The 19,079-nt window shown below is 50.3% G+C and overlaps 1 protein-coding gene across 1 annotated transcript; it reads right to left on the reverse strand.

The window, feature by feature from the left end:
- Positions 1-475: 475 nt before the first annotated feature.
- LOC141212579 (ragulator complex protein LAMTOR3-like) lies at positions 476-9,929 on the reverse strand. The gene is made up of 5 exons (XM_073664954.1): positions 9,644-9,929; positions 9,325-9,383; positions 7,915-8,048; positions 6,886-6,949; positions 476-707 (listed from the first exon to the last, which is right to left on the reverse strand). Exons 1-5 carry the CDS (start codon positions 9,718-9,720, stop codon positions 502-504), a joined length of 540 nt encoding a protein of 179 aa, XP_073521055.1. The 5' UTR covers positions 9,721-9,929; the 3' UTR covers positions 476-501.
- Between the last annotated feature and the right edge of the window lie 9,150 nt (positions 9,930-19,079).

Below are 19,079 nucleotides of genomic sequence, written 5' to 3' on the forward strand. Positions count from 1 at the left end.
GCCGGGACTGTTTGTGGGTCAGTTTACCTGTTCTAGTAAAGACCCTGGACTGCAACCTGTTGTCTGTGTGCTCCTTGCTCCTCCAGCACTACCAGCACTGGGACTCTCACTACCATCACTCCCACCATCCACTATACTGCCCTGGGGCCGCACTCTTCCCGTGGGGAGTCACACTACCCTAGCTGCACACCTCATCAGCCCCAGCGGTCTGCATGCAGCGGCGGTTCTTAATAACCGCAATCCACGGGTGGCGTAGTCGGACATAAACATCAGCACATAACGGACTGCCACTGGCCTGACCACCCTGAGCCACGGAACCGGGTTGCCACTACTACCCCCATCGTTCCCCTTTCGCCCGGATCCGAGTGCCCCACGGCCCAGGGGGCGAGTCATAACCACAACTGGATCCATCTCTGCAGCGGATAAGCTCCTTCACTTAGAGGGAATGTGAAATGTTAGGGCTGATGCACCCTAGAAATCCAGCAGTTCTCCTTCATTTCTCTAGCAGAGAGGAATATTACTCAGTGCACTGGCAGAACTACAAGTACAAAGTGTTTCATTGCTTTGGAAATGGCAACCTTTTTTTTTTTCCCCACACCAAAAGTTCATGACTTCTTTTGAGGACCACGCAGATGAAGAATTCTCCACCACTTGCCGAAGCTCTTCAAACAAGGGGCCAAGTTCTTTTTCCAAACTAAGGATTAGACCTAAAAAAAAAAAAAAAATATATGAATAAATAGTGAAAATTGAATGCAGAAGTCCATATTTCTATGTATATTCCAGCTGTTGGCAGACTACAAGCTGCTGTAGACAATATGTGTACTCCGATTTCAGGGCAGAAAGTGGGAACCTGAAACTTTCCATCATCCGGCATAAAACTGCATCAAACGGTAGAAATGAGAGGAACCTGTTATGGGAACTGCTCTTTGTCCAACTGCTTAAAGGGGATATTGAGTGAAGACAAGTTCTGTAACTTACTGATCGTGGAGGTCGTGTCGCACTGTTTGGAAGCAGAAGGAACTTTAATCCTCATTACAAAATGAAACTAATATTATGCAGATAGAACTAAAACTTGACTATGTTGAGCCAGTTGTGACATTTGTTAGTGGCTGATAACTGGTCAGTGATGACTAGCCCACTGTGTAATCTTAGTTCAGGTGGACAATATGGTAGACATAGTGCTGGATGCGTCTGAGACTGGTTATTGATGGCATTTGTTGTGCACTGTAATTACTATTGTAGTGGCTTCCATTCAGAGCACACATGAAGCCAATAAATTTTGGCTAAAGGGATTCTCCAAAGACGAGTTATCACTTATTGATTAGTGGGGGCAAATCAAGAAATTTTTATCCCCAGCAGGGTACTTTTATCCTCATTAAAGTTCATCAGCAGTGCACATGCCTGATTGCAGGACCATTCGTTCTCTATGGGGCGGCCAGAAAAAGCCGAATGCAGCATTCCACAGCCCACAGGGAATGAGTAGAGCAGCGGTCAACCATCTTTCTAATGGGCATGAAAGTGCCCCCTTTTACCAATCGGTGCAGGTTGCAGTGGTCATACCTCCACCAATCAATCAGTTATCAGCTACCTTGTGCATAGGCGGTTACTTGTTTTCACCAGACAGATTTTAAGCAAATGTTTGATGTGAGAGTCAATTTAGATCCATTGCTTCCATTCAGCTGAATGATGGGCATGCTATCCTCTGAAGAATAGGACCCCCGTATTATAGTCCAGGAAAGCGGGCACAAGTTGGAAGTGGATCTGCCAGGACTAGTGTTGAGAATTGGAGACCAGAGCACTTTTTTGACGTTAAATATAAGTTACATATTTTTCTAAACACATCTAAAAATATTTTAAGGACACTTTACTAGTATTTTTTGTTGTTGTTATTGCACTGACTGCACATTTTAAATTATCTTTGTGTAAGGACCACATCACACCATTACTGGATACAGAACATCTACAGTATCATTAAGGGATCAGTAGCTGTATCTCATCAACTCCGACAAGAACCAAGAACCATTTCATGTAAATTGGGACAGGGTAGATTGGATTTTCTCCTCGGCTTCCAGTTGAGAAATTCTTCTTTCACAACAGACATACAGTACAGACCAAAAGTTTGGACACACCTTCTCATATAAAGATTTTTCTGTATTTTCATGACTTTGAAAATTGTACATTCACACTGAAGGCATCAAAACTATGAATTAACACATGTGGAATAATATACTTAACAAAAAAGTGTGAAACAACTGAAAATATGTCTTATATTCTAGGTTCTTCAAAGTAGCCACCTTTTGCTTTGATGACTGCTTTGCACACTCTTGGCATTCTCTTGATGAGCTTCAAGAGGTAGTCACCGGAAATGGTCTTCCAACAATCTTGAAGGAGTTCCCAGAGATGCTTAGCACTTGTTGGCCCTTTTGCCTTCACTCTGCGGTCCAGCTCACCCCAAACCATCTCGATTGGGTTCAGGTCTGGTGACTGTGGAGGCCAGGTCATCTGGCGTTGCACCCCATCACTCTCCCTCTTGGTCAAATAGCCCTTACACAGCCTTGGAGGTGTGTTTGGGGTCATTGTCCTGTTGAAAAATAAACGATGGTCCAACTAAACACAAACCGGATGGAATAGCATGCCGCTGCAAGATGCTGTGGTAGCCATGCTGGTTCAGTATGCCTTCAATTTTGAATAAATCCCCAACAGTGTCACCAGCAAAGCACCCCCACACCATCACACCTCCTCCTCCATGCTTCACGGTGGGAACCAGGCATGTAGAGTCCATCCGTTCACCTTTTCTGCATCACACAAAGACACGGCGGTTGGAACCAAAGATCTCAAATTTGGACTCATCAGACCAAAGCACAGATTTCCACTGGTCTAATGTCCATTCCTTGTGGTGTTTAGCCCAAACAAGTCTTTTCTGCGTGTTGCCTGTCCTTAGCAGTGGTTTCCTAGCAGCTATTTTACCATGAAGGCCTGCTGCACAAAGTCTCCTCTTAACAGTTGTTGTAGAGATGTGTCTGCTGCTAGAACTCTGTGTGGCATTGACCTGGTCTCTAATCTGAGCTGCTGTTAACCTGCGATTTCTGAGGCTGGTGACTCGGATAAACTTATCCTCAGAAGCAGAGGTGACTCTTGGTCTTCCTTTCCTGGGGCGGTCCTCATGTGAGACAGTTTCTTTGTAGCGCTTGATGGTTTTTGCAACTGCACTTGGGGACACTTTCAAAGTTTGCCCAATTTTTCAGACTGACTGACCTTCATTTCTTAAAGTAATGATGGCCACTCGTTTTTCTTTACTTAGATGCTTTTTTCTTGCCATAATACAAATTCTGAGAGTCTATTCAGTAGGACTATCAGCTGTGTATCCACCTGACTTCTGCACAACACAACTGAAGGTCCCAACCCCATTTATAAGGCAAGAAATCCCACTTATTAAACCTGACAGGGCACACCTGTGAAGTGAAAACCATTTCCGGTGACTACCTCTTGAAGCTCATCAAGAGAATGCCAAGAGTGTGCAAAGCAGTCATCAAAGCAAAAGGTGGCTACTTTGAAGAACCTAGAATATAAGACATATTTTCAGTTGTTTCACACTTTTTTGTATCTATATATATAATCGTCTTATCCCGTCTGTCTGTCTGTCTGTGTGTCTGTCTGTCCAGGAAATCCCGCGTCGCTCATTGGTCCGCCAGAGGCCAATCAGCGCCGCGGGATTTCTGAAAAAAGATGGCGGCCGTTAGCGGCTCATTTGCGGGACGGAGCCCAGCGGCGATGCAGCCGGGAGATGACCGGCGCGAGGCGCTCATCTCCCGGCCGGTAGCAGCGGAAGGAACCCGACCGCCGGACACATCTGCGGGACGGAGATGGAGCCGGGAGATGAGCGCCGAGAGGCGCTCATCTCCCGGCTGGTAGCAGGGGAAGGACCGCCGGCGCCGCTGACCTCCATGCGGAAGGGAGGACCGGGGAGCGGCGCTGCGGGTCGGGATACTTCTGCTGCAAGCGCCCGCTATGTCCTGGGTTCTCGCAGCGTAAGTAGCCGCACAGGCAGCGCCGCTCCCCGGTCCTCACCAAGACGATTCGATGATTGGTCACGGTCTTCGGACCCGACCAATCACTGATCTTAGCGCAAAACTTAAACACCGCTGTGCTGATTGGTCGCCGACGCTGCCCGCGACCAATCACCGATTTGGTCGCCAAATTTAAATATCGGCCGCGACCAATCAGCACAGCGGTGTTTAAATGTGGAGCCAAGATCGGTGATTGGTCGCGGCCGATATTTAAATTTGGCGCCCAAATCGGTGATTGGTCGCGTTCAGCGGCCGCGACCAATGAGCACAATAGTGTTTAACTTTGGCGCCAAAATCAGTGATTGGTCGCGGGCCAAGACAGCGACCAATCACCGATTTGTGCGGCAGATTTAAATAGCGGCCGCGACCAATTGGATGTCAGCGGTGCTGCCTGTGCGGGTACTTCCGCTCCGAGAACCCGGGACATGAGCGGGCGCTCGGAGCAGAAGTATCCGGACCCGCAGCGCCGCTCCCCGGTCCTCCCTTCACACCTTAGCCGCTGATGTCCCCACAGTATCTGCATGGCGTTACAAAGGTCCGGACATTTGTGTTAAAAATCGCTGATTGGTCGCTGGCGCTGCCCGTGACCAATCACCGATTTGGGCGCCAAATTTAAATATCGGCCGCGACCAATCACCGATCTTGGCTCCACATTTAAACACCGCTGTGCTGATTGGTCGCGGACACTATTTAAATGTGGCGCCAAAATCGATGATTGGTCGCGCCCTACGTCGGCGACCAATCAGCACAGCGGTATTTAAATGTGGAGCCAAGATCGGTGATTGGTCGCGGCCGATATTTAAATTTTGCGACCAAATCGGTGATTGGTCGCGGGCAGCGCCAGCGACCAATCAGCGATTTTTAACACAAATGTCCGGACCTTTGTAACACCATGCAGATACTGTGGGGACATCAGCGGCTAGGGTGTGAAGGGAGGACCGGGGAGCGGCGCTGCGGGTCGGGATACTTCTGCTCCGAGCGCCCGCTCATGTCCCGGGTTCTCGCAGCGGAAGTACCCGCACAGGCAGCGGCGCTCCCCGGTCCTCACTAATACAATTCCGCTCCCCGCTCCTCACCAATACGATTCGCTGGTTGGTCGCGTGCGGACAGTGCGACCAATCAGTGATCTTGGCGCTAAAGTTAAACACCGCTCTGCTGATTGGTCGCGGCCGCTGCCCGCGACCAATCACCGATTTAGGCGCCACATTTAAATAGCGGCCGCGACCAATCACCGATCTTGCCGCCACATTTAAACACTGCTGTGCTAATTGGTCGCGGACGCCAGCCGCAACCAATCAGCGACCTTGGCGCCAAATTTAAACAACGCTCTGCTGATTGGCCGCGGATGCCGGACGCGTCCAATCAGCGAGATTGGTGCCAAATTTAAACAACGCTCTGCTGATTGGTCGCGGACTCCAGCCGCGACCAATCAACGAGATTGGCGCCAAATTTAAGCAACGCTCTGCTGATTGATCGCGGTCGCTGGCCGAGATCAATCAGCAGTATTGGTGCAAAATTTAAACACCGCTCTGCTGATTGGTCGCGGTTGTCGGCCGTGACCAGTCAGCAGTATTGGCGCCAAATTTAAACCTCACTCTGCTGATTGGTCGCAACCACCGGCCGCGACCAATCTTCGTTTTTTGTGCCAAATTTAAACAATGCTCTGCTGATTGGTCGCGGTCGCTTGCCGCGACCCATTAGCAGTATTGGGGCCAAATTTAAACCCCGCTCTGCTAATTGGTCGCGATCGCCGGCCGCGACCCATCAGCATTATTGGTGCCAAATTTAAACCCCGCTCTGCTGATTGGTCGCGGCCGCCAGCCGCGAACAATCAGCGAGATTGGCGACAATTTTAAACACCGCTCTGCTGATTGGTTGAGGCCGCCGGCCGCGACCAATCAGCGATTTTAGCGCCAAATTTAAACACCGCTCTGCTGATTGGTCGCGGATGCCGGACGCGTCCAATCAGCAAGATTGGCGCCAAATTTAAACAACGCTCTGCTGATTGATCGCGGTCGCGACTAATCAGCGATTTTGGTGCCAAATTTAAACACGCTATTCAGTCCTCACTAACACGGTTCGCCGATTGGTCGCGACCGCCGCCCGCGACCAATCAGCGATTTTGGCCCAAAATTTAAACACCGCTTTGCTGATTGGTCGCGGCCGCCAGCCGCGACCAATCAGCGAGATTGGTGCCAAATTTAAACACCGCTCTGCTGATTGGTCGCGGCCGCCATCCGCGACCAATCAGCGATTTTGGCGCCAAATTTAAACAACGCTCTGCTGATTGGTCGCGGTCGCGACCAATCAGCAGTATTGGAGCCAAATTTAAAAACCGCTCTGCTGATTGGTCGCGACTAATCAGCGATTTTGGTGCCAAATTTAAACACGCTCTCCAGTTCTCACTAACACGGTTCGCTGATTGGTCGCGGCCGCCGCCCGCAACCAATCTCCGATATTGCCGCCAAATTTAAACACCGCTTTGCTGATTGGTCGCGGTTGCCAAACGCGACCAATCAGCGATTTTGGCGCCAAATTTAAACACCGCTCTGCTAATTGCGCCCGGTCGGCCGCATACATATTCTAGAATACCCGATGCGTTAGAATCGGGCCACCATCTAGTAAGTATATAATTCCACATGTGTTAATTCATAGTTTTGATGCCTTCAGTGTGAATGTACAATTTTCAAAGTCATGAAAATACAGAAAAATCTTTAAATGAGAAGGTGTGTCCAAACTTTTGGTCTGTACTGTACACTGCACCTTTTATCGGGCTAGACATGTAAATACAATGTAAATAATACAGAAGAACGCCTACCTGTATTGGCATTGCTGCTAGCTATGAAGCTCACAACCAACGGCAATCTGTTAAACTGGACAACCTGAAACACAAATCAATGACTTACAGACAATAGAAATGAAGTGATACTTATAACCTCCATATTTCCATGCTGCTTAAAGGCGTTTTCTATTGTGTAAATGATGCTTTACTGTACAATGAACATGGAAAACACTTCCAATGGATCCCTATGAACCGTAATGTGAGGTATGCATGGAGAAAGTGACTTGTGGACCACAAAGAAAACACAGTGAGATCCGGTTAATATCAGTGCAATGAGGACTGAAACAGCAATTCTAAAAGGAGGATGGGCCTATTAATATGTCTATTAACACCGGCACTTTACACACAATCCTCATAACAAATGGAATTAAAACAAAGTGTTTCATCAGGGTTTAGCTTGTTCTTGGACCCCAGGGCACAATTTGTTTCTAAGAAAACAAACCACGCTTTACTCCCCCTCCCCAGGTGCAGGGCTGAGTCTCCACCATAGCTCTCGGTAACGGATATGGGCTGCAGCGCTGACGTCATGTCGACAGCACACCAGCAAATCAGAGAGCTCAGTGGCTTGGCGGTGTAGACAAAACACCCCACTCAAAACACCTGAGCTCACTGACTGGCTGCCAAGCAGATGATGTGACATCGGCCCCGCAGGTAATACTGGACACATGGAGCAGCAGGAGAGGCTCAGCACCGGACCGGAAGAGGGTGGCTTACACCAGACAATTTTACAATCGTTTTATAACAAACTGCACCCAGGGATCACGATTTTCTGATTTGGGACAATCTCTTTGAGAACTTTGGAAAATATTTGCAATCTACATATCTAAAGCCAACTGTATAGCAGGTCAGACAGACCTGCCCGAAAATACCTGCCCCCAAAAAACTCTAAACCAGAAGATGATACCACTTGAATCTGGTTGGGATGAGCATGTCCATCACCACCACCGATCGTGATAATCACACCTGATGCTCACAAAGCCGTCCTGGGTCTACAGCCTTACCTACCTGATACGTGGTGTAGTAACATATGATGCTTTTGTTTTTGGAGAGTCCCAGCTTGCTTCCCTGGTCAGTGGCCAGTGCAAATGTGGATAGGAAACATGGCCTCAGAGCATGTTCAGGGGAATTCTCATTTGCAACTGATAAAGAAAACAGCAATAAGTGTTTGAATGTGAACATTTCTATAATCCAGTCTCCTACTTTTGGTTGATGAGGTACAAGCAGCCCAAAATGGCTGTACACAAATAGAGGGTCCTGGTTTGGCTTTATAGCCCAAGTCATGTGGCATGGCTCTTTACAACTCTGGAGCAAATGCATGTACCTGTATGTTCGTACTGGGGTCTGCATGTGTGGAGGGGGCTCAGCTTGCGCCATATACCGGCTGCTATACAGCCACCATCAGTCTTCAGCAGCAGCGCTTGTTCCAGTCGCTGATGTTTAACTACCTAGGCGCTGCTGTCAATCACTGGCAGTGGCAGTTAAATAGAGCAATCATAGTTTTGCAGTATATAGAAAAAGCAAAGGATCACAGGTTTTCAAGTCCTCTAAGCGGACTAAAAAATAAAGTAAACTAATTGTATTAAGATTCATATCACCCTCTTTTTCCTTTTAAAAATAATGAAAGTGGTTTCCAACTTCAGATTTTGATGCAGTTTTTGAAGCCAAAACCAAGAGTGGATTAAAAAAAAGAGACATCTACCATTTATTATTCATTTCTGGCTTTAGCTACAAAAACCGCTTAAAAAAAAAAAAAAATCTCAACATGGAAACAAACCCATCCACTACTTTTACATTGATGCCCCATGCGTAGGATAGAGCATCAATGTCTGATCAACTGGGGTCCCACAACCAGCACCCCTGATGATCAGCTGTAATCGGTGCTGCCGGACGGAAGTGCTTACTTGCAGATCTTGGCCGCCTAGTTGTAGTGGCCGCCGTGGAGTACTACACATCCGCCTCTTATTAAATTGAACTGAATAGGAGGCGAATGTGAAGTACCCTGCGGTGGCCACTACAACTTGATGGCCAAGCTCCGCAAGTAAGCACTTACAGCCGGCGGCACCGATAACAGCGGATCGGCGGGAGTGCCGGGTGTGGGACCCCAACCGACCAGACATTGATGTCCTATCCTATGGATAGGGCATCAATGTACACGTAGTGGACAACTTCTTTAATCTCAATTATCATTATGGCTGAAATTATTAGATTGAGTTCCAATATTGGCAGGAACAAATCTGCTGGTCAGATAGTTGCTTGTGCGCTCACCAGTGGTTCATCATATCCACATCATTAATTTGGAAGTTTGAGATAACAGTTGAGGTGTGTAACCTAGCCGTAAGAGTGGGTATAAGGGCAGAGAACCACATTACAGCAGAACTGCATGCCGAGACATGCATGTCCATTCTAGTTCCTTACCTTTAATTACAGGTACCCCATCTCTGTCTGACACTACAATGGCATGAAGTCCTTCAACACTAATAAAACAACAATCAAAAGGTTATGTTAGTAATAGACATAATTTACTACACACCTCACATCAGAATGACCATTGTTAACGAGCCAACGCATGGGCATTGGTATCAGAAATAAAGGCCCCAGAGACCAGGCTGTATCGTCAGAGAGAGGAGGGCAGGAGTTTTGTTATTCAGACCTTGTGAGTTGAGGTCTTAAATTATTAAATATAATTACATAATAGCAATCATTAATCATACGAAAAACTATGGAAAGAAAGTACCTTGGAAGTTTTTTGTAAAGGAACCTTCTCAAGTCCTTGGAAAAGAAAAGAAAAAGCAGATGAGTATGGGTACCCATATCTAACCAAGAACAGGATGGCGGGCTTCAGAATGTTAGCCAATGCAAAGTGGAACTCCTGTACTCCTGACAGGCAGAGGCCCGGGAGGTAACACCATCACCTATCCAGCTATTATGGCATATCCTGTGCATATACCATGAATGCTGGAGATTAAAAAACCCTTTGATATGAGAGATCAAACCTAAGCTTTCATAATATTGGATGTTAAGATAAAAAAAATGTAGTAGATAAACCACTTCCCGTCAAAGCACTTCCTAATGGAACATGCCCATTGACATTAGGACTTGCATCTTCATCCTGGAATCATGATCCCAGGGCTCCATCCAACAGTGCTCACTACCCACATCAAGCAGGGACCCAGCAGTGAAAGGGTGCACTGTCAGCACTCTGCCGCTGCTCCGTTAACTCCTTACATGCCATGGTAACTGGAGATATTAGATCCGACTGGAGACCCCATCTAATAGGCGGCCTGCCAATATAACACACACAGGCTGGACAATGAACTGCACTAATGGATTATTTATGCAACTAACGCATTGCATGTTCCCGTTGTGAAACTAATCATTTACAAAAATGTTGAAAAACAGGTTTTGTTTTCCCAATAATTTTTTTTTATCAAATAAAAAACAAATTCCAACAAAAAAAACACACACATTTGGCATTTTAACACAAAAATAAGGATGACCAAAAAGACTTACATATCCCAAAATAGTACCAATAAAACACGTTATGATCCTAAGAATATGAAAACAATAAAACAGAAAAAAAAGATTTGTTTTTACAGAGGGGTGTACTCATTTGTGGGATCCCGATCCATCAGCCAAGTCAGTAGTCTCTGGCCTGTGGATAGGAGGCTCGCAAATCTCTTACTTTGGAGGGGTCCCTAACGTGGCTTTTGATTAGTCTGGCTGGTGCAACGTCATTAATGTGTCATCAGTAGTGTTGAGCATCCGATGCTGAAATATCGGGTATCGGCCGATATTCGCGGTATCGGAATTCCGATACTTTTGCAATATCGTATACCGGAATCGGAAGTTTCCATAATGCAATGAGCCAGTTTCATTTTATTCAGCCAATGAGGATCCTAAGAAGTGTGGGCACATCCTGTTAGGCATGTGTCGCGCTGCGTTGCGCACGCGGGAGCCTACCCGGAGCCGGATCAGTGGAGGGTTGTAGTCTCGTGGCGGTGACCCGGTCCGTGCCCAGGGAGTCAAACTAGACGGCAGTCTATTAGTAGTAAATAGTTGATGACTACGCCACCCGTTGAGTGCAGCCAGGGAGCTGCTGCTGCAGGGCAGACCGCTGAGGCCGGTGGTAGGATTGTGCAGCGTGATAGTATAACCCCCAACGGGAGGGGTATGGCCTCAGGGCAGCCGACGTGGATGATGGGGGTAGCAGGAACCACTCAGAGACGGTACGGTGTAGTTCAGGGTCTTTACTGGTAACAACGATAGACCCTCCCGGAGTACTTGCTAGCAAACGGGGCCTGGTCAGTCTTTGAGCAGATGGGATCTCCCCTGGCCAGGCGTAGTTGTAGGCCTCACAAACTGACTGTACTCTTCTGGCTACCTTGCTAGAAGCTGATGTAAGTAGCCCACGTCCCTGAGTGTACCGTGTGGTGCTCACCCGTATGGCCGGTGACTCGGGGCCTTCTAATGGCTTCCGCTCCACGATGGCGGTGCTGGTCCCACGCGTGTGACCGTGCCTTCGGGCTTCTGGGCCAGAGGACCTGAAATCCCCTGCCTGACGGATTCTGCTGCTGGGTAGAAGTTAGTCCCCACAGCCTCGGACTCCGGGTCCGGTAAAGAATCTTCTTAGTCAGGGCGAGCGCTGCAGCTGCCAGCCCCTGACTCCTTGGAACTCTCCTGTTTCCTATGCTGCTTCTTGTCTCCACTCTCCTTGTCTGACTCACCCTGCCTCAGCCCCGGGTTTATACAGGGGAAGTTCTTCCCCTCCCAAGACTGGGCAGGAGGTGTGGCATGCACAGGATCCCTGACCAAAGGACCTCCCACCTGCTCTCAGACATAACATTACATTACTGTGGAAAACCAGACCCCTGGGGTGCCACATTCCCCCCTAGTGAAATTTAGTACTCCGGGACTAAACACATTTAGAAAAACATAACAAAGTATAACAATAACAACACAATAAGAAAAACACATAAGATGGTTGCGGCGTGTCCGCAACCGGGTGCAGTCTTTGAAGAAAAGCAAAGGTGTCCATTTCACCAACACAGGGAGACGTAACCAGGTAGGGGTCTGTCCTACCCCGAGTCCTTAACAGTCTCTAGTCCATCCTGGGTTACGCTCCAACTATATACAAGGATTCCCGGTAAATCCACCAAGGTTTCCTAAAAACAACTGGAAACACAAAATTATTCACAAGCAACAATACACAGAAAAAACATAAATAAAACAATTTATACACTTTAAATTCTCCAGCGTGCGGGTAACTGGCCTCTAGTGGCCCGAGTGGACCTACGGAGCTGACTGTCTGGCCCTGAACTACAGGGTGTAGGAGCTGTCAAGGGTAAACTGGGCAGCTGTCTACCGGCTCTTTGTCTCACTAGGGGTACGGCAGGCTCACTATAAGCAGAGGGTTGATTCTCCTGTTCTGCTTGTGTGGAGTCTTCTGCCTCCTGGACCGGCTGTTCTTCCAGCTCTACCCGTTGCTCCGTAGGTACTTGGGATGATGGTTGGAGGAAGGTGAGTACGGGTACCACAACTGCACCATTGACTTGAGTCCAAGACTGAGGGAAGTCCCCGAGCACGGTACTAACCATATCTTCCCTTTCTTCCACGGGTCGATGGTCTTCTTGTTCCTCTTCAGGGTTCCTCAGTTGTTCGGGACACTTCTTCAGGTGGTCCCGGGATACAATGGCTGTGGTTTCCCCTCCGTCTTTACTGATGGTACAGACCTTCGGGTTCTCGTGGCTTGAGGGCAGTACGGTGTACGGGTCCTCCTCCCACTGGTCATCCAACTTGTGGAGCCGTCTTTTCCTCTTCAAGACCTGCTCTCCGGGTACCAGGGGAACAGCGGGAGCATACTGGTTGTAAGTCTTCTCTTGTCTTTCCCTAGCCTGACAGAGACTTCGCTCCACGCTCTCTTGTACTCTCCGGTACTGCTGCTGCCTCTCTGTGTCCCAGTCTGTTTCTGGTGAAGTGTCCTCAGGTGTCAGGACTCCCATTTCCAGGTCAACAGGTAACTTACCAGGTCTCGCCCTCATTAGGTAAGCCGGGGTACAGTTGGTGGAACCTACCGGGATGTGGTTGTATAGGTCCACCAGATCGGGCAACTTCTCAGGCCACAGACTGCGTTCTTCCAGGGGCAATGTTTTTAGCAGATCCATTACCACCTGGTTCATTTTTTCACAAAGTCCATTAGTTTGCGGATGGTAGGGTGTCGTCCTTATCTTCCGGCAGCCATACAGATTGCAGAATTCCTGGAAGACCTCCGCTTCAAAGGCAGGTCCCTGGTCCGTCAGCACTTGGTCCGGGTACCCGTGTGGACGGCAGAAGTGCTGCTGGAAGGCTCTAGCTGCTGTTTGAGCCGTTAAGCCCTTGACGGGGACGACAACCAAGAACCGGGAGTAATGATCCACGATGGTTAACGCGTAGACGTAGCCACTTCTGCTTGGGGTCAGTTTTACATGATCCAAGGATACCAGTTCCAACGGTTGCCGGGTGACGATGGACTGCAGGGGCGTCTTCTGGCTGGCCCGGTCCTTCCTTCTCAGATTGCACGGGCCACAGTCTCTGCACCACTTCTCGATGGTTCCCCTCATGCCTACCCAGTGGAACCGCTCGCGCAGCAGGAACTCCAGCTTTTTCCACCCGAAGTGTCCAGCTCCGTCGTGGTATGCCTCCATCACCATGGCTGCGTCTCTTCGTGGCACCACTACTTGCCAGAGTAGTTCATGCGTCCGGGAGTTGACCATTCTGCGGCACAACTTCCCCTTGTAAAGGAATAGTCGACTCTTCTCCGCCCATAGTTGTTTGGCTTCCTCCGGAGCGTCTGGTTCAAGTCGAGCCTCCGGCCGAGTCAGCATCTCCTTCACCAGTCGGACGGCAGGGTCGCTGTCTTGCGTTTCCGCCCAGTTGTAGTGGGGTAAGGGGTTCAACGTAGCAGCCTGTTTACCCCTTACCCGGTGGGAATACTGGATAGTCCCATGACGGTGGAACGCAGGGAGTTCAACTTCTTCCAGTCCCTCCGGATCTTCTCCTTCGTCCGGCAGGTTGGGCATCCTGGACAGGGCATCCGCGTTAGTATTGGAGCGTCCTGCCCGGTATTTGATTGTGAACTCGTAGTTGGACAGACGGGCCATCCACCTCTGCTCCAGGGCACCGAGTCTTGCCGTGTCCAGGTGTATCAACGGGTTGTTATCCGTGTATACGGTGAACCGGGAAGAAGCGAGGTAATGCCTAAAGCGCTCGGTGACTGCCCATACCACGGCCAGGAACTCTAGCTTAAATGAGCTGTAATTCTCGGGGTTCCTTTCGGTGGGTCGCAGTTTTCGGCTGGCATAGGAGATCACTCGTTCTCTCCCCTGCTGAATCTGGGATAGTACGGCTCCTAGCCCGATGTTACTGGCGTCGGTGTAGAGGATGAAGGGCTGGCTATAGTCTGGGTACGCCAAGATTTCATCCCCCGTGAGGGCCATCTTCAGCTGGCGGAAGGACTCTTCTTCTAGCTCTTCCCATTTGAAGGGCGGCTTCTGGTTCTTGGCCTTCCGGGACTGGCCTATCAGGAGGTCCTGCATAGGCGCTGCCTTTTTGGTGAAACCGGGAATAAACCTTCGGTAGTAGCCTACCAATCCTAGGAACTGCCGCACTTCTTTTACGCTGGAGGGGCTTGGCCATCCCTTAATTGCGGTGATCTTATCGGGGTCGGGAGCCACTCCGTCAGCGCTCACCACGTGTCCCAGGTATTGCACCTTTGGTTTCAGGAGGTGACACTTGGAGGGTTTCACCTTTAGGCCTTAACTCGCCAGAGCTTCGAACACCTCCGCCAGGTGTTTCAGGTGGTCCTCATAAGTTTTGGAGTATACGATGACATCGTCCAGGTACAACAGGACCGTCTCGAAGTTTCTGTGGCCCAGACAGCACTCCATTAATCGTTGGAAGGTTCCTGGGGCGTTGCAGAGTCCGAACGGCATGCAGGTGAACTCACTAAGTCCCATCGGGGTGGTGAATGCGGTCTTCTCCCGGTCCGCCTCTGCTACAGGAACCTGCCAGTACCCGCTAGTGAGATCCAAGGTAGAGAAGAAGTTAGCAGATCTTAAAGCAGCCAATGACTCCTCTATCCTTGGTAAGGGGTACGCATCCTTGTGTGTGATACGGTTGATTTTCCGGTAATCTACACACATCCTCATGGTGTTGTCTTTCTTTTTGACTAAAACTAGTGGGGCTGCCCAGGGGCTACAGCTATCCCGGATTACCCCAGCCTCCTTCATGTCTTTAAGCATCCCCTTGGCGTGTTGGTAATGTGCAGGGGGTACGGGTCGATACCTCTCTTTTATGGGAGGATGATCTCCCGTGGGGATGCGGTGTTCTACCCCCTTGACTCGCCCGAAGTCTAACGGGTGTTTACTAAACACTCTCTCATACTCTTGAACCACCCGATAGACTCCTTGTTTCTGATGTGAGGGAGTGGAATCAGTACCCAAATGTAGTTGCTGACACCAGTCCTCCATGTCTTTCTTAGAGCCGTTACCTTCCTCCGGGTGAGATGGAGGCAAGGGTTCCACAGATTGTATAGAATTTTGATTAGTGGTATATAATTTGGCTAGCGTGGCATACCGGGGCAGGTACACTTCCCTCTCCCCGATATTTATTATGCGAATGGGCACCCTCCCATGGCGTACATTGACCACCCCCCGTGCTGTCAAAATGGTGGGCCTACTGTCTGAGTAAACTGGTTCTACCATTGCCTGGTAATCTCTTCCTCTCAGACCAATAGCTGCCCGGCACCAAATCATCATTTCACTTTTTGGGGGCATGGCAATAGGGAAAGGGTCACACATTCTCACGCTACCAATCTCACCGCCGGAGAGTTCCACTTGTTGCCGTTGCATCAGTGCCCGGATCTCTTTCTGGAGCACCCGCTGCTCGCCGGAGCTGGCGTTCTTGGCAACCTGCTGTAAAAGGAAAATCACCTCTGCAAGACAATTTTCAATTACGTTAGTTCCTAGAGTTATTTTTGGGTGACTCTCATGTTTATCAATATCTACAATGATCAGTCCCTGTGCGGCCAGTTCGACTCTACCGATTTTGAGGGCCACCTCCTTAAATCCGATCTGTGGCACGGGCTGGCCATTGCTGGCGATGATACTCAAGTCGTCGTCAGGGTAGTGGGTAATATCCGAGTCATTCCAGTACTGCTTGAAGAGCACGTACGGGATGGTGGTGACCTGTGACCCGGTATCCAGTAGGGCACTCATGGGAATGCCATCCAGTACCACAGGCAAGACTGGACGTCCTCCCACATATCTGTCGCGCCAGTTCGATGGGCCTGGTGATCTTTTTCCTGGGGGTTGGCCCTCTACCCCAGGTTGTGCCCGTTTAAAGAACAGTACCTTTCCATATGTCTGGGTTGATTGCAGCGGCGGCAGATGGGTCGTCCGTCCTCGCTGTATCGGTCACTGGGTCTTCCTCTGGCCGGTGGGGTCCTCCTTGGTCGACGCCACGGGATGTCCTCCGGTCCGGATGCCAGCTGGATCTTCCCTGGGGTGGAAACCTGTAAAGACTGCACAGTTCGGGTTAGCGCAGCAACGCTCATAGCTAGCTCTTGGACCTGATGGTGTAGGTCTGGAGCCGGGTCATTGTCCAAAGCCTGCGCATCAGCTCCCACAGGCCCTGCTGACAAGGGCGCCGCCTCCTGGTAGTAAGTGGTAGTGGGGCGTCTGTGGGTCACAACGCCACCTGGTGCCGGTTCTCGGAGCACCCGGATGGCTCTGTCCTTGAACTGTGCAAAGTCCAGATGGGGATCCTGTAAGGCCATTGCCCGCAACTGGGTTCGGTGGGCATTGCAATATAAACCCTCTATAAATTGTTCAGTCAACAGCCTGTCCTCGTTTCCCACCCCATCAGGGTCGGTCTGCTTTATGGCCCTCAGGGCCTCTTGTAGGTTTAGTGCATAGTCCCTTATACTCTCATGCGCTCGCTGCTTGCACCCGTAGAATCTAAGCTTAATCTCGGCTGAGGTGCGGGTATCAAAGGTGTCCTTCAGCCGGGTTAGTATCCCTGCGACAGTCTTCCTCCCAGGTGGCCAGGATTTTACTTCCCTTTTGGCTGCCCCGGTTAGTTGGGCCACCAGGATGCTCACTTTTTGCTCTTCTGTGAGGGGGTACACCTGGAAGAGGCTATCCAGCTTTTCTCTAAAGTCATGCAGGGTATGTGACTCCCCTGAGTACTGGGGTAGCCAAGCTGCTCCCGGGATATAGGGCATGGTGAAGGGCATAACTGCAGCAGCGGTAGCGCTGGCGGGGGTTGGGGCAGTGAAGCTCTCCTCCGTATCCGACATCTTCCTCCCCCCTAGTGGACCGTGGCCTACCTTGCGATGATCCTCTTCCGTAGGCCGCGGCTCCGCAGTGGATCGTCAGGGTTGAGGACCTTCCGTCGCGCTCCTGTGACGTCGGCGTCTGCTGGGCTCCTTCCAGGACCTTACGCAACGTCCGGACGTGAGGCGGGGCTTCAGTTCTCGCGCGCTTTCGGAGTCCACGCCCCTCTTCTTCCCGCGCGGCGTCCCCAAGATGGCGTCCAACGGCGGGAAAACTCCACGGATGGCGGGAAGAAGGCCGAAGATGGCGGGAAACTTCACCGATGGCGGGAAGAAGGTAGAAGATGGCGCCGGATGGCGGGAAACCTCCACGGATAGCGGGAATCTTCACCACTGGTAAGTTTGAACAGTCTTTGCTTTTCAGGCACGCAGTACCCGGTGGTTGCGGGCACGAAATCCTGCCGACTACGCCAAAATTGACGCGCCCCTGGGCCTGTGTCGCGCTGCGTTGCGCACGCGGGAGCCTACCCGGAGCCGGATCAGTGGAGGGTTGTAGTCTCGTGGCGGTGACCCGGTCCGTGCCCAGGGAGTCAAACTAGACGGCAGTCTATTAGTAGTAAATAGTTGATGACTACGCCACCCGTTGAGTGCAGCCAGGGAGCTGCTGCTGCAGGGCAGACCGCTGAGGCCGGTGGTAGGATTGTGCAGCGTGATAGTATAACCCCCAACGGGAGGGGTATGGCCTCAGGGCAGCCGACGTGGATGATGGGGGTAGCAGGAACCACTCAGAGACGGTACGGTGTAGTTCAGGGTCTTTACTGGTAACAACGATAGACCCTCCCGGAGTACTTGCTAGCAAACGGGGCCTGGTCAGTCTTTGAGCAGATGGGATCTCCCCTGGCCAGGCGTAGTTGTAGGCCTCACAAACTGACTGTACTCTTCTGGCTACCTTGCTAGAAGCTGATGTAAGTAGCCCACGTCCCTGAGTGTACCGTGTGGTGCTCACCCGTATGGCCGGTGACTCGGGGCCTTCTAATGGCTTCCGCTCCACGATGGCGGTGCTGGTCCCACGCGTGTGACCGTGCCTTCGGGCTTCTGGGCCAGAGGACCTGAAATCCCCTGCTTGACGGATTCTGCTGCTGGGTAGAAGTTAGTCCCCACAGCCTCGGACTCCGGGTCCGGTAAAGAATCTTCTTAGTCAGGGCGAGCGCTGCAGCTGCCAGCCCCTGACTCCTTGGAACTCTCCTGTTTCCTATGCTGCTTCTTGTCTCCACTCTCCTTGTCTGACTCACCCTGCCTCAGCCCCGGGTTTATACAGGGGAAGTTCTTCCCCTCCCAAGACTGGGCAGGAGGTGTGGCATGCACAGGATCCCTGACCAAAGGACCTCCCACCTGCTCTCAGACATAACATTACATTACTGTGGAAAACCAGACCCCTGGGGTGCCACACATGTAGGCATGTTAACTAATGGCATAGCTGTGATTGGCTGCTGAAATGATGTCATGATGCACTATAAAAGCCGCCGCCGCCATTTTGAGCTCACTCTGCTGTGAATTCAGTTAGTGATAGGACGCTGTTGTTCTGAGGGACAGTTTTAGCTACCTATTAGCTCTATTCTGCTTTACCCAAGCTACTTTATAAATCGCTGTGCCTTGCAGCGCTAGTGCACAGTTCTCTGTGCTATTCACCACTGTCTGCAAGGTCTGTGTGTGTGAGTGCAGCTCACGCTGTAGTGTGTGCTTCAGCCACGTCTGGTTGTAGTGCGCTCAGCGTGCGTCACTGCCTCATACATTGTCCTTTTTTGCTAATTGATAATTTTTCCTGATTTCTCCTATTAGTGTGGTGGTTCCATCCATATTC

Source organism: Phyllobates terribilis, unplaced genomic scaffold, assembly GCF_046119375.1.
Source record: "Phyllobates terribilis strain yellow unplaced genomic scaffold, ASM4611937v1 Scaffold_176__1_contigs__length_3987557, whole genome shotgun sequence".
NCBI classification, from domain to species: Eukaryota; Metazoa; Chordata; class Amphibia; order Anura; family Dendrobatidae; genus Phyllobates; species Phyllobates terribilis.

What these genes read in the sequence shown, in the direction of transcription:
- LOC141212579 (XM_073664954.1), bottom strand. Translation starts at nt 9,720, where the DNA reads ATGGGTACCCATACTCATCTGCTTTTTCTTTTCTTTTCCAAGGACTTG. An exon ending in TGGGGTACCTGTAATTAAAG is followed by an intron (nt 8,049 to 9,324) that starts GTAAGGAACTAG and finishes TTTCTTTATCAG; the next exon opens with TTGCAAATGAGAATTCCCCT. An exon ending in TAGCAGCAATGCCAATACAG is followed by an intron (nt 708 to 6,885) that starts GTAGGCGTTCTT and finishes TTTTTTTTTTAG; the next exon opens with GTCTAATCCTTAGTTTGGAA.